At 44.7% G+C, this 14,947-nt stretch overlaps 1 protein-coding gene across 2 annotated transcripts in view; it reads left to right on the top strand.

The window, feature by feature from the left end:
• Positions 1–13,358, top strand: part of nuf2 (UF2 component of NDC80 kinetochore complex) — a 28,218-nt gene extending 14,860 nt beyond the window's left edge. For both annotated transcript variants that reach the window (XM_042329590.1, XM_042329586.1), the window contains exons 7-13: positions 4,575–4,648; positions 5,043–5,136; positions 5,255–5,317; positions 5,394–5,672; positions 9,818–9,993; positions 12,506–12,641; positions 12,928–13,358. In XM_042329590.1, the coding sequence (XP_042185524.1) occupies positions 4,575–4,648; positions 5,043–5,136; positions 5,255–5,317; positions 5,394–5,672; positions 9,818–9,993; positions 12,506–12,641; positions 12,928–13,035 (930 nt within the window). In that variant the 3' untranslated portion in view covers positions 13,036–13,358. The remainder of the gene's footprint in view (positions 1–4,574; positions 4,649–5,042; positions 5,137–5,254; positions 5,318–5,393; positions 5,673–9,817; positions 9,994–12,505; positions 12,642–12,927) is intronic.
• Positions 13,359–14,947: the final 1,589 nt, after the last annotated feature.

Raw genomic sequence — 14,947 nt, 5'->3', positions numbered from 1 at the left:
CGTGTATAAGTGTGTATACGTACGTGTGTGTATACGTACGTGTGTATACGTACGTGTGTGTATACGTACGTGTGTATATACGTACGTGTGTATATACGTACGTGTGTATATACGTACGTGTGTATATACGTACGTGTGTATATACGTACGTGTGTATATACGTACGTGTGTATATACGTAAGTGTGTATATACGCACGTGTGTATATACGTACGTGTGTACGTGTGTATATGCGTACGTGTGTATATACGTACGTGTGTATATGCGTACGTGTGTATATACGTACGTGTGTATATGCGTGTGTATATACGTACGTGTGTATATACGTACGTGTGTATATACGTACGTGTGTATATACGTACGTGTGTATATACGTACGTGTGTACGTGTGTATATACGTACGTGTGTACGTGTGTATATACGTACGTGTGTACGTGTGTATATACGTACGTGTGTATATACGTACGTGTGTACGTGTGTATATACGTACGTGTGTATATACGTACGTGTGTATATACGTACGTGTGTATATACGTACGTGTGTATATACGTACGTGTGTACGTGTGTATATACGTACGTGTGTACGTGTGTACATACGTACGTGTGTACGTGTGTACGTGTGTATATACGTACGTGTGTATATACGTACGTGTGTACGTGTGTATATACGTACGTGTGTACGTGTGTATATACGTACGTGTGTATATACGTACGTGTGTATATACGTACGTGTGTACGTGTATGCGTGTGTATATACGCACGTGTGTACGTGTGTATATACGTACGTGTGTATACGTACGTGTGTATACGTACGTGTACGTGTGTATATACGTGTGTACGTGTGTATATACGTACGTGTGTATATACGTGTGTATATACGTACGTGTGTATATATACGCACGTGTGTATATACGTACGTGTGTATATACGCACGTGTGTATGTATACGTACGTGTGTATACGTACGTGTATATATGCACGTGTGTATATACGTACGTGTGTACGTGTGTATATACGTACGTGTGTATATACGTACGTGTGTATATACGTACGTGTGTATATACGTACGTGTGTATGTACGTGTGTACGTGTGTATATACGTACGTGTGTATGTACGTGTGTACGTGTGTATATACGTACGTGTGTATGTACGTGTGTACGTGTGTATATACGTACGTGTGTACGTGTGTATATACGTACGTGTGTACGTGTGTATATACGTACGTGTGTATATACGTACGTGTGTACGTGTGTATATACGTACGTGTGTATATACGTACGTGTGTACGTGTGTATATACGTACGTGTGTATATACGTACGTGTGTACATACGTACGTGTGTATATACGTACGTGTGTATATACGTACGTGTGTACGTGTGTATATACGTACGTGTGTATATACGTACGTGTGTACGTGTGTATATACGTACGTGTGTATATACGTACGTGTGTACGTGTGTATATACGTACGTGTGTACGTGTGTATATACGTACGTGTGTACGTGTGTATATACGTACGTGTGTACGTGTGTATATACGTACGTGTGTACGTGTGTATATACGTACGTGTGTACGTGTGTATATACGTACGTGTGTACGTGTGTATATACGTACGTGTGTGTGTGTACGTGTGTATATACGTACGTGTGTACGTGTGTATATACGTACGTGTGTACGTGTGTATATACGCACGTGTGTACGCGTGTGTGTATATACGCACGTGTGTACGTGTGTATATACGTACGTGTGCACGTGTGTATATACGCACGTGTGTATACGCACGTGTGTATATACGCACGTGTGTACGTGTGTATATACGCACGTGTGTACGTGTGTATACGCACGCACGTGTGTACGTGTGTATATACGTACGTGTGTGTGCACGTGTGTATATACGTACGTGTGTGTGTACGTGTGTATATACGTACGTGTGTGTGTACGTGTGTATATACGTACGTGTTTGTGTACGTACGTGTGTACGTGTGTATATATACGTACGTGTATATATATGTGTGTGTGTGTAATAATGATAATATTGAATTAACAATGAACACTTTTTTATTTTAACTTAATACATAAAGAAATATTTAAACATGTTCAATTTGGTTTAAATAATGCAAAAACACAGTGTTGGAGAAGAAAGTGAAAGTGCAATATGTGCCATGTAAAAAAGCTATTGTTTCAGTTCCTTGCTCAGAACTTGAGAACATATGAAAGCTGGTGGTTCCTTTTAACATGAGACTTCAATATTCCCAGTTAAGAAGTTTTAGGTTGTAGTTATTATTGCAATTATGACGCGATAACTATTTCTCTCTATACCATTTGTATTTCATATACCTTTTGACTACTGGATGTTCTTATAGGCACTTTAGTATTTCCAGCCTAATCTTGGGAGTTCATAGGCTTGAAGTCATACACAGCGCTGTGCTTCAAGCATTGCTAAGAGCTGCTGTTTGAATGAATGCTTACGAGCCTGCTGCTGCCTACCACCGCTCAGTCAGACCGCTCTATCAAATATTAAATCATAGACTTAATTATAATATAATAAACACACATAAATACGAGCCATTGGTCATTAATATGGTCAAATCCGGAAGCTAACATTTCAGGGAAAAAATGCTTATTCTTTCAGTGAAATATGGAACCGTTTGTATTTTATCGAATGGGTAGCAACCCTAAGTCTAAACATTGCTGTTACATTGCACAACCTTCAATGTTATGTAATAATTATGTAAAATTCTGGCAAATTAATTACAGGCTTTGTTAGGAATAAATGGCCTTTCAACAGTTCGTAACAAGCCAGGCAGCCCAAACTGCTGCATACACCCTGACTCTGCTTACACTGAACGCAAGAGATGTGACACAATTTCCCTAGTTAATATTGCCTGCTAACATGCATTTCTTTTAAAACCTCTTAGAGCGGAGATCCCGCTAGCGGGATCAAATTCGACAACATCCGGTGAAATCGGAGTGTGCCAAATTCAAAATACAAAATCGTAATATTACACATTCATGAAAATAGAAGTGTCATACATGATTATTTAGCTTAGAATCTTGGTCATCGAACTGCGTTGTCAGATTTCAAAAAGGCTTCATGTCGAAAGCATAGCATTCGATTGTCTGAGGACAGTGCCCCACAACAACATTCTTTTCAAACGAGCACAGGCGACACCAAATAGCGATAAAATGAATCACTTACTTTTGAAGAGCATCCTCTGTTTGCAATCCCAGGGGTACCAGCTACACAATGAATGGTTGTTTTGTTCGATAAAGTCCTTCTTTATATCCCAAAAACGCTGTTTAGTTGGCGCCATTGAATACAATAATCCAGTCCTTCAACATGCATACAAAGGATTCCAAAAAGTTTCTGAGTGAATGTTTTTTTAATTAACCCTCATGTTGTCTAATATCTAAATAAATGATCATATTTCAGACGGATATTACTATGTTCAATAGCAAAAAAAGAATAAAGAGCGCGCCCACGCAAGACTTGGAACGACTACAAATAGTTCTTCATTAAAAAAAATTAAAAACTAGCCTAAAACCTTGTATAAAGACTGACATCTACTGGAAGCCAAAGGAACTGCAATCTGGGAGGTGGAAATGAGATCTTTCAATAGCATTGCATTGGAAGTCATTCTGAGCTCCCAAAAAAATAATTCCGGATCGATTTTCCTCTGTTTTTTGCCTGCGATATCAGTTCTGTTACACTCCCAGACATTATTTTAACAGTTTTAGAAACTTTAGAGTGTTCTATCCAATTCTGCCAGTTATATGCGTGTCCTAGCTTCTGGGCCTGAGTAACAGGCAGTTTACTTTGGGCACGTCAGACAGGCGGAAATTCAGGAAACTAGCCTTACTCGCAGAGGTTAACTACACATGCAGGTAAACCAAAAATATACTCCTGTGTATTGATTTTAAGGAAGGCATTGATGTTTATGGTTACATTCGTGCAACGATTGTGCTTTTGTTAAATCATCACTCATTTGGCGACGTTGAAGTAGGCTGTGATTCGACGATAAATTAACAGGTACCGCATTGATTATATGCAACGCAGGACAATCTCGTTAACCTTGTAATATCATCAACCATGTGTAGTTAACTAGTAATTATGTGAAGATTGATTGTTTTTTTTTTATAAGATAAGTTTAATGCTAGCTAGCAACTGACCTTGGCTCATTGCAGCCACAAGGTCCTTTTGACACTGCACTCGCGTAACAGGTTGTCAACCTGCCACACAGTCTCCTCGTGGATTGCAATGTAATTGGCCATAACCGGTGTCCAAAAAGGCTGATTACGAATTGTTATGAAATCAGCCCTAATTAATCTGCTGACCTCTGGTACGGTAGGTTAGGGTGATATATGGCACGGTGGCGTAGTGTGAAGGGTACGGTAGCGTAGTGTGAAGGGTACGGTAGTGTTGTGTGAATGGTACTGTAGGGTATGGTAGGGTTGTGTGAAGGGCAGGGTACAGTAGGGTACTGTAATGTGCAGGGTATGGTAGTGTGAAGGGTACGGTAGGGTACAGTAGTGTGAAGGGTATGGTAACAGTAGTGTGTTCTCGTTGTTTCAGAGAGAAGACATGGACAAGCTTCAGGCTTACTCACGAGGAACTAAAGACGCTCAGAAGAAAATGGACAAGCTGACGTAAGTGTTGAACGAGTGAAGGAGAGGATGCCACAAGACTATTGAGATGCGGCCCTGGATGATGAAACGATCTGTAGTGCATTAGACTATTGAGATGCAGCCCTGGAAGATGAAACAATCTATAGTGCATTAGACTATTGAGATGCAGCCCTGGAAGATGAAACAATCTGTAGTGCATTAGACTATTGAGATGCAGCCCTGGAAGATGAAACAATCTGTAGTGCATTAGACTATTGAGATGCAGCCCTGGAAGATGAAACAATCTGTAGTGCATTAGACTATTGAGATGCAGCCCTGGAAGATGAAACAATCTGTAGTGCATTAGACTATTGAGATGCAGCCCTGGAAGATGAAACGATCTGTTGTACTTCTGACCTCTGACTCCTCTCTCCAGTACCATCCCCCCAGAGCAGCAGGCTGAAGCGAGGGAATTGGACTCTGCTCTGTCTGACCTGCAGACCAACACCATGCACCAATACCAGGAAGTGGTAGGTACTGTACAGTACTCCACCAGGTCATATTTATTAGGTACCATACAGAACAAAAGGCAACTGGGGAGGGACTATGTGGACTTGTTCAAGAAGAAACCTTTATGTTTCGTTTCAGAATGCTATCAATGAGAATATTGCAGAGTGGAAAACGGAGATGGCAGAGAAGGCCCAAAAATTGGTACGTTATGATCAAGCTGAAGAATGCTTTGAAATGTTAAAATGATTATCCTACGACTAAAATGTGTGTCTGTCAGACCCAGTTGAAGGTTGATGTGGCCACTCTAAAGGAGAACATTGGTAAGCTAAAGTCTCAGATCGTTGAGTCTCCTGAAGAGATGAAGATTCAGATGGAGAAGATGAAGGAAAACGTGAAGAACATCAAGCTGGCCATCGAGACAGCAGACGAGCGTCTGGTAGGGCTGCAGAGTAATGTCCAGGGTGTGACTCACAGCGAGGCTGACATCCAGCTGATATTTAAACTACTGCAGGACCTCCAGAGCTCCATGAACAAGACCCAACAGCACCAGGAAGAGGTTAGTACTGTTGTTGTTGTTAGACCCAACAGCACCAGGAAGAGGTTAGTACTGTTGTTGTTAGACCCAACAGCACCAGGAAGAGGTTAGTACTGTTGTTGATGTTGTTAGACCCAACAGCACCAGGAAGAGGTTAGTACTGTTGTTGTTGTTAGACCCAACAGCACCAGGAAGAGGTTAGTACTGTTGTTGTTGTTAGACCCAACAGCACCAGGAAGAGTTTAGTACTGTTGTTGATGTTGTTAGACCCAACAGCACCAGGAAGAGGTTAGTAATGTTGTTGTTGTTGTTAGACCCAACAGCACCAGGAAGAGGTTAGTACTGTTGTTGATGTTGTTAGACCCAACAGCACCAGGAAGAGGTTAGTACTGTTGTTGATGTTGTTAGACCCAACAGCACCAGGAAGAGGTTAGTACTGTTGTTGATGTTGTTAGACCCAACAGCACCAGGAAGAGGTTAGTACTGTTGTTGATGTTGTTAGACCCAACAGCACCAGGTAGAGGTTAGTACTGTTGTTGATGTTGTTAGACCCAACAGCACCAGGAAGAGGTTAGTACTGTTGTTGATGTTGTTAGACCCAACAGCACCAGGAAGAGGTTAGTACTGTTGTTGTTGTTAGACCCAACAGCACCAGGAAAGGTTAGTACTGTTGTTGTTGTTAGACCCAACAGCACCAGGAAGAGGTTAGTACTGTTGTTGTTAGACCCAACATCACCAGGAAGAGGTTAGTACTGTTGTTGTTGTTAGACCCAACAGCACCAGGAAGAGGTTAGTACTGTTGTTGTTGTTAGACCCAACAGCACCAGGAAGAGGTTAGTACTGTTGTTGATGTTGTTGTTAGACCCAACAGCACCAGGAAGAGGTTAGTACTGTTGTTGATGTTAGACCCAACAGCACCAGGAAGAGTTTAGTACTGTTGTTGATGTTGTTGTTAGACCCAACAGCACCAGGAAGAGGTTAGTACTGTTGTTGTTGTTAGACCCAACAGCACCAGGAAGAGGTTAGTACTGTTGTTGTTAGACCCAACAGCACCAGGAAGAGGTTAGTACTGTTGTTGATGTTGTTAGACCCAACAGCACCAGGAAGAGGTTAGTACTGTTGTTGATGTTGTTGTTAGACCCAACAGCACCAGGAAGAGTTTAGTACTGTTGTTGATGTTGTTAGACCCAACAGCACCAGGTAGAGGAGTTTAGTACTGTTGTTGATGTTGTTGTTAGACCCAACAGCACCAGGAAGAGGTTAGTACTGTTGTTGTTGTTAGACCCAACAGCACCAGGAAGAGGTTAGTACTGTTGTTGTTAGACCCAACAGCACCAGGAAGAGGTTAGTACTGTTGTTGATGTTAGACCCAACAGCACCAGGAAGAGTTTAGTACTGTTGTTGTTGTTAGACCCAACAGCACCAGGAAGAGGTTAGTACTGTTGTTGTTGTTAGACCCAACAGCACCAGGAAGAGGTTAGTACTGTTGTTGTTGTTAGACCCAACAGCACCAGGAAGAGGTTAGTACTGTTGTTGATGTTGTTAGACCCAACAGCACCAGGTAGAGGTTAGTACTGTTGTTGATGTTGTTGTTAGACCCAACAGCACCAGGAAGAGGTTAGTACTGTTGTTGTTGTTAGACCCAACAGCACCAGGAAGAGGTTAGTACTGTTGCTGATGTTAGACCCAACAGCACCAGGAAGAGTTTAGTACTGTTGTTGATGTTGTTAGACCCAACAGCACCAGGTAGAGGTTAGTACTGTTGTTGATGTTGTTGTTAGACCCAACAGCACCAGGAAGAGGTTAGTACTGTTGTTGTTGTTAGACCCAGCACCAGGAAGAGGTTAGTACTGTTGTTGTTAGACCCAACAGCACCAGGAAGAGGTTAGTACTGTTGTTGTTGTTGTTAGACCCAACAGCACCAGGAAGAGGTTAGTACTGTTGTTGATGTTGTTAGACCCAACAGCACCAGGTAGAGGTTAGTACTGTTGATGATGTTAGACCCAACAGCACCAGGAAGAGTTTAGTACTGTTGTTGATGTTGTTAGACCCAACAGCACCAGGAAGAGTTTAGTATTGTTGTTGATGTTGTTAGACCCAACAGCACCAGGAAGAGGTTAGTACTGTTGTTGTTGTTAGACCCAACAGCACCAGGAAGAGGTTAGTACTGTTGTTGTTGTTAGACCCAACAGCACCAGGAAGAGGTTAGTACTGTTGTTGTTAGACCCAACAGCACCAGGAAGAGGTTAGTATTGTTGTTGTTAGACCCAACAGCACCAGGAAGAGGTTAGTACTGTTGTTGATGTTGTTAGACCCAACAGCACCAGGTAGAGGTTAGTACTGTTGTTGATGTTGATGTTAGACCCAACAGCACCAGGAAGAGGTTAGTACTGTTGTTGTTGTTAGACCCAACAGCACCAGGAAGAGGTTAGTACTGTTGTTGTTAGACCCAACAGCACCAGGAAGAGGTTAGTACTGTTGTTGTTGTTAGACCCAACAGCACCAGGAAGAGGTTAGAACTGTTGTTGTTAGACCCAACAACACCAGGAAGAGGTTAGTACTGTTGTTGTTAGACCCAACATCACCAGGAAGAGGTTAGTACTGTTGTTAGACCCAACATCACCAGGAAGATGTTAGTACTGTTGTTGTTGTTAGACCCAACAGCACCAGGAAGAGTTTAGTACTGTTGTTGATGTTGTTAGACCCAACAGCACCAGGTAGAGGTTAGTACTGTTGTTGATGTTGTTAGACCCAACAGCACCAGGAAGAGGTTAGTACTGTTGTTGTTGTTAGACCCAACAGCACCAGGAAGAGGTTAGTACTGTTGTTGTTGTTAGACCCAACAGCACCAGGAAGAGGTTAGTACTGTTGTTGTTAGACCCAACAGCACCAGGAAGAGGTTAGTACTGTTGTTGATGTTGTTAGACCCAACAGCACCAGGTAGAGGTTAGTACTGTTGTTGATGTTGTTGTTAGACCCAACAGCACCAGGAAGAGGTTAGTACTGTTGTTGTTAGACCCAACAGCACCAGGAAGAGGTTAGTACTGTTGCTGATGTTAGACCCAACAGCACCAGGAAGAGTTTAGTACTGTTGTTGATGTTGTTAGACCCAACAGCACCAGGTAGAGGTTAGTACTGTTGTTGATGTTGTTGTTAGACCCAACAGCACCAGGAAGAGGTTAGTACTGTTGTTGTTGTTAGACCCAACAGCACCAGGAAGAGTTTAGTACTGTTGTTGATGTTGTTAGACCCAACAGCACCAGGTAGAGGTTAGTACTGTTGTTGATGTTGTTAGACCCAACAGCACCAGGTAGAGGTTAGTACTGTTGTTGATGTTGTTGTTAGACCCAACAGCACCAGGAAGAGGTTAGTACTGTTGTTGTTGTTAGACCCAACAGCACCAGGAACAGGTTAGTACTGTTGTTGTTGTTAGACCCAACAGCACCAGGAAGAGGTTAGTACTGTTGTTGTTAGACCCAACAGCACCAGGAAGAGGTTAGAACTGTTGTTGTTAGACCCAACAACACCAGGAAGAGGTTAGTACTGTTGTTGTTAGACCCAACATCACCAGGAAGAGGTTAGTACTGTTGTTGTTGTTAGACCCAACATCACCAGGAAGATGTTAGTACTGTTGTTGTTGTTGTTAGACCCAACAGCACCAAGAAGAGGTTAGTACTGTTGTTGTTGTTAGACCCAACAGCACCAGGAAGAGGTTAGTACTGTTGTTGATGTTGTTAGACCCAACAGCACCAGGTAGAGGTTAGTATGGTTGTTGATGTTGTTGTTAGACCCAACATCACCAGGAAGATGTTAGTACTGTTGTTGTTGTTAGACCCAACAGCACCAGGAAGAGGTTAGTACTGTTGTTGTTGTTAGACCCAACAGCACCAGGAAAAGGTTAGTACTGTTGTTAGACCCAACAGCTCCAGTGCCACTGTGTTACTGTCCTACTGTGTTACTGTCCTACTGTGTTACTGTCCTACTGTGTTACTGTCCAATTGTGTTACTGCTTTTACTGTCCTACTGTGTTACTGTCCTACTGGGTGCACAAACAAAAGAGCTTACATGAAGCATTGAGTAAATGTTATTAAACTTGGACCTCAAATGTAATGCTTTTGCCGTCTGAGGTGCAATAGGCTAAGGTGTGTGTGTGTGTGGGTGTGTAGGCCCAGGCTCTGGTGTGTGTGTATGAGGCACAGCAGAAGGAACTGAAGAACCATGGTGTGGAGGAGGGCCAGCTGAAGAGATCTTTAGGGATGAAGATGGACAAGGAGTCCAAACAACATATACGACGACAGAAGAAGAAGGAGATTAAGGATCAATACATTGAGGATGTACTGGGGTAGGAGAGGGGAACGAGTAGATGAGGGGAGGAGAAGAATAGATGAGGGGAGGAGAAGCGGAGATGAGGGGAGGCGGAGATGAGGGGAGGCGGAGATGAGGAGGCGACGCGGAGAAGAGTGGGGAGGAGAAGAGTGGGGGGAAGTAAAAAGAAGAGTAGGGAGGGGAGGAGAAGAGTAGGGGGAGAAGAGTGTGGAGGGTAGGAGAATAGGGAGGAGAAAAGAGTGGGGAGGGTAGGAGAAGAGTGGGGAGGGTAGGAGAAGAGAAGAGTGGGGAGGGTAGGAGAAGAGAAGAGTGGGTAGGAGAAGAGAAGAGTGGGGAGGGGAAGGAGAAGAGTAGGGAGGGGGAGGAGAAGAGAAGAGTAGGGAGGGGGAGGAGAAGAGAAGAGTAGGGAGGGGGAGGAGAAGAGAAGAGTAGGGAGGGGGAAGAGAAGAGTAGGGAGGGGGAGGAGAAGAGAAGAGTAGGGAGGGGGAGGGAAGAGAAGAGTAGGGAGGGGAGGAGAAGAGTAGGGAGGGGGAGGAGAAGAGTAGGGAGGGGGAGGAGAAGAGTAGGGAGGGGGAGGAGAAGAGTAGGGAGGGGGAAGAGAAGAGTAGGGAGGAGGAGAAGAGTAGGGAGGAGAAGAGAAGAGTAGGGAGGGGGAGGAGAAAGAGAAGAGTAGGGAGGGGGGGGAAGAGAAGAGAAGAGTAGGGAGGGGGGGAGGAGAAGAGTAGGGAGGGAAGAGAAGAGAAGAGGAGAAGACTAGGGGGGAGGAGAAGAGAAGAGTAGGGAGGGAGGAGAAGAGAAGAGAAGAGTAGGGAGGGGGAGGAGAAGAGAAAGAGGAAGGGAGGGAGGAGAAGAGAAGAGAAGAGTAGGGAGGGGAGGAGAAGAGAAGAGTAGAGTAGGGAGGGGGAGGGAAGAGAAGAGTAGGGAGGGAGGAGAAGAGAAGAGAAGAGAAGAGAAGAGAAGAAGGAAGAGAAGAGAAGAGTAGGGAGGGGGAAGAGGGAAGAGAAGAGTAGGGAGGGGGGAGAAGAGAAGAGTAGGGAGGGGGAGGAGAAGAGTAGGGAAGAGTAGAGAAGTGAGGAGAAGACTAGGGGGAGGAGAAGAGAAGAGTAGGGAGGGGAGGAGAAGAGAAGAGTAGGGAGGGGAGGAGAAGAGAAGAGAAGAGTAGGGAGGGGGAGGAGAAGAGAAGAGTAGGGAGGGGGGGGAAGAGAGAGAAGAGAAGAGAAGGGAGAGAAGAGAAGAGTAGGGAGGAGGGAGAAGAGAAGAGTAGGGAGTAGAGGGGAGGAGAAGAGTAGGGAGGAGGAGAAGAGTAGAGAAGAGAGGAGAAGACTAGGGAGGGAGGAGGGAAGAGAAGAGAAGAGTAGGGAGGGGAGAAGTAGGAGAGGAGAAGAGAAGAGTAGGGGGGGAAGAAGAAGAGAAGTGAGGAGAAGACTAGGGGGAGGGGAGGAGAAGAGAGGAGGGGAGGAGAAGAGAAGTGTGGGGAGGAGAAGAGAAGAGTAGGGAGGGGAGGAGAAGAGAAGAGTAGGGAGGGGGAGGAGAAGAGAAGAGTAGGGAGGGGGAAGAGAAGAGAAGAGTAGGGAGGGGGGGAAGAGAAGAGTAGGGAGGGGGAGGAGAAGAGTAGGGAAGAGTAGAGAAGTGAGGAGAAGACTAGGGGGAGGAGAAGAGTAGGGAGGGGAGGAGAAGAGTAGAGAGGGGAGGGGAGGAGAGGAGAAGAGTAGGGAGGAGAGGGGAGGGGAGGAGAAGAGAAGAGTAGGGAGGAGAGGAATAGGGATGGGAGGAGAAGAGTAGGGGGAGGAGAAGAGAAGAGTAGGGAGGGGAGGAGAAGAGTAGAGAAGTGAGGAGAAGACTAGGGGGAGGGGAGGAGAAGACTAGGGAGGGGAGGAGAAGGAAGTGTGGGGGGAGAAGAGAAGAGTAGGGAGGGGAGGAGAAGAGAAGAGTAGGGAGGGGAGGAGAAGAGAAGAGTAGGGAGGGGAGGAGAAGAGAAGAGTAGGGAGGGGGAAGAGAAGAGAAGAGTAGGGAGGGGGAAAGAGAAGAGTAGGGAGGGGGAGGAGAAGAGTAGGGAAGAGTAGAGAAGTGAGGAGAAGACTAGGGGAGGAGAAGAGTAGGGAGGGGAGGAGAAGAGTAGAGAGGGGAGGGGAGGAGAGGAGAAGAGTAGGGAGGAGAGGGGAGGGGAGGAGAAGAGAAGAGTAGGGAGGAGAGGAATAGGGATGGGAGGAGAAGAGTAGGGGGAGGAGAAGAGAAGAGTAGGGAGGGGAGGAGAAGAGTAGAGAAGTGAGGAGAAGACTAGGGGAGGGGAGGAGAAGACTAGGGAGGGGAGGAGAAGAGAAGTGTGGGGAGGAGAAGAGAAGTGTGGGGAGGAGAAGAGTAGAGAGAGAGGAGGAGAAGAGTAGGGAAGAGAAGAGAAGAGTGGGGAGGAGAAGAGAATAGTAGGGAGGGGAGGAGAAGGGAAGAGAATAGTAGGGAGGGGAGGAGAAGAGTAGAGAAGAGAAGAGGAGGGAGGAGTATGCTTAAATGAAATATGTGTGTCTCTATAGTCAGTGTGACAATGTTCACCAGAAGAGGGAGCAGATAGCGGACCAGATCCAGGAGAGAGACAGAGATTCTCAACACCTCCGCAGTCAGATGACCAACCTGAGGGACACCTGCAGTCAGGAGACTGAGAAAGCACAGGTAACACACCACAGGCACAACATAAATGTCTAGATGACCAACCTGAGGAACACCTGCAGTCAGGAGACGGCGAGAGCTCAGGTACTGTATATCTACACACCTTACATGTATAATATCTATAGTGTGAGGTATGTAGTTAAACAGTGTAATATATATATTGTATCTACACACCTTACAGGTTGGCAGGTCTGAATATGAATGCATTTTGCAACACAATTTTAAGTCCAAGTACACTGGTGCAATATCAACCTTGACAACTTTTCATATTTCTCTATATGGCCACCAGGACCTGTTTGATCGTCTGCTGGCAGCTCTGGATCACTTCCATAAACGCATACAGAACCACGTCGTCGAGGGCAACAACGACATCGTCAAGATGACTGCTAACTTCTAACCCAGTGTAGTTGACTTCTCCACATCTCTGTCATTAGTTTAGCTCTGCTAACTTCTAACCCTGTGTAGTTGACTTCTCCACATCTCTCATTAGTTTAGCTCTGCTAACTTCTAACCCAGTGTAGTTGACTTCTCCACATCTGTCATTAGTTTAGCTCAGCTCTGCTAACTTCTAACCCAGTGTAGTTGACTTCTCCACATCTGTCATTAGTTTAGCTCTGCTAACTTCTAACCCAGTGTAGTTGACTCCTCTCCATGTCTTATTTTGGTAACATACAAACATGCAACTTTTATTTGTGAATAAAAATATCTATTCTCACTCTGCGGTGTCACCATCTGTTAATGTTTATTCATGTGACCACTTTACAATTTTGTATATTAGAAAAAACAATTGAATAGCATGACTATATAATTAGATGGTACCGGAGGAGATAGCTGCTGTTTTACGGTCTCCAAACCAATTGTGCTATTGTGTTTTTTTGTGTAATTTGTAACTTGTGTGCATTACTAGGACCGGAGAGGGTGGTACCCTCTCCGGTCCTGGAGCTGTACCGCCCTCTCAGGTCCTGGAACCCGAAAAGGGAGATATGGAGAACTAAAAGAGGGAAGTGGGAGTTTTAATTATTTTGCTAATAATGTGGTGTGCCCCACCTGCCCTGAATGACGGGACGCCACTGCTGTTACCTATGGATTTTTACATTTTTTGGTTTCAAACCGTCCAGTTGGTGGCGGCAAAACACTTTTTAGTGTAGCCCGCCATAAAACCCACAGAAAAAGAAGCAGCAGAATCTTCCTGTTTTTGTGGTTTTATTTTGGGATTTGCTCCCTGCAATTATGTGTTTGTCCAGTTTTGAGGTGCGTCTGTGCAAACTGGTGAGACATGAGAACACCTTTACAACTCTTCGATGCGGTCATATTCTGACAAGCAGCATCAAAAGACAACAGCTGGAGGGATATGTCACAGATCTCATCAAAATCAATTTATAGCCCTTCTTACATCAGCTGATATGTTTTATTTTACCTTTATGTAACTAGGCAAGTCAGTTAAGAATAAATTATTATAATCATTGACTGCCTAGGAACAGTGGGTTAACTGCCTGTTCAGGGGCAGAACGACAGATTTGTACCTTGTCAGCTCGGGGGTTTGAACTTGCAACCTTCCGGTTACTAGTCCAACGCTCTAACCACTAGGCTACCCTGCCGCCCCATATCTCAAAGGGCTGTACAGAAACCCAGCCTAAAATCCCAAACAGCAAGCGATGCAGGTGTAGAAGCACGGAGGCTAGGAAACACTCCCTAGAAGGCCAAAACCTAGAGAGGAACCAGGTTATGAGGGGTGGCCAGTCACATTCAGGCTGTGCCGGGTGGAAATTAGAACACGGCCAAGATGTTCAAATGTTCATTGATGACCAGCATGGTCAAATAATAATCACAGTAGTTGTCGAGGGTGAAACAAGTCAGCACCTCCAGAGTAAATGTCAGTTGGCTTTTCATAGGCGATCATTGAGAGTATACCGCTCCTGCTGTCTCTAGAGAGTTGAAAACAGCAGGTCTGGGACAGGTAGCACATCCGGTGAACATGAAATTTGAACGCCGATATCAAAGAAATATTGAGAAAGATTTGGGGCCGGTGTGTTCTCAATCTGAAATGGGTGAAGGAGAAGAGTGGGGCCGCAGTGTGTGTTTGTGGTCTTACGTTCAGCTGACCTACTTTTCTGGAAAGAAGAAATTCTGAGTGGGAAATTTTCAGTGCCTGTGTTGTCAAATCATACATATTAGCAGGGCTAGTTCAAACATCTGAAAACAGGCACTGTGGTGTTATAATGATTAGCAGATGTTTATGAAATCAGTTCTTTTGGGTAAACATTTTAGCTCAACGTAGACCATGGAGATGTTTTAAGATTGCTTGCAAT

Source organism: Oncorhynchus tshawytscha, linkage group LG02 (genome assembly GCF_018296145.1).
Source record: "Oncorhynchus tshawytscha isolate Ot180627B linkage group LG02, Otsh_v2.0, whole genome shotgun sequence".
In the NCBI taxonomy this organism is placed as follows: domain Eukaryota; kingdom Metazoa; phylum Chordata; class Actinopteri; order Salmoniformes; family Salmonidae; genus Oncorhynchus; species Oncorhynchus tshawytscha.
The sequence above is the reverse complement of the archived record's forward strand: the minus strand, read 5'-3'. Positions and strand labels throughout refer to the sequence as shown.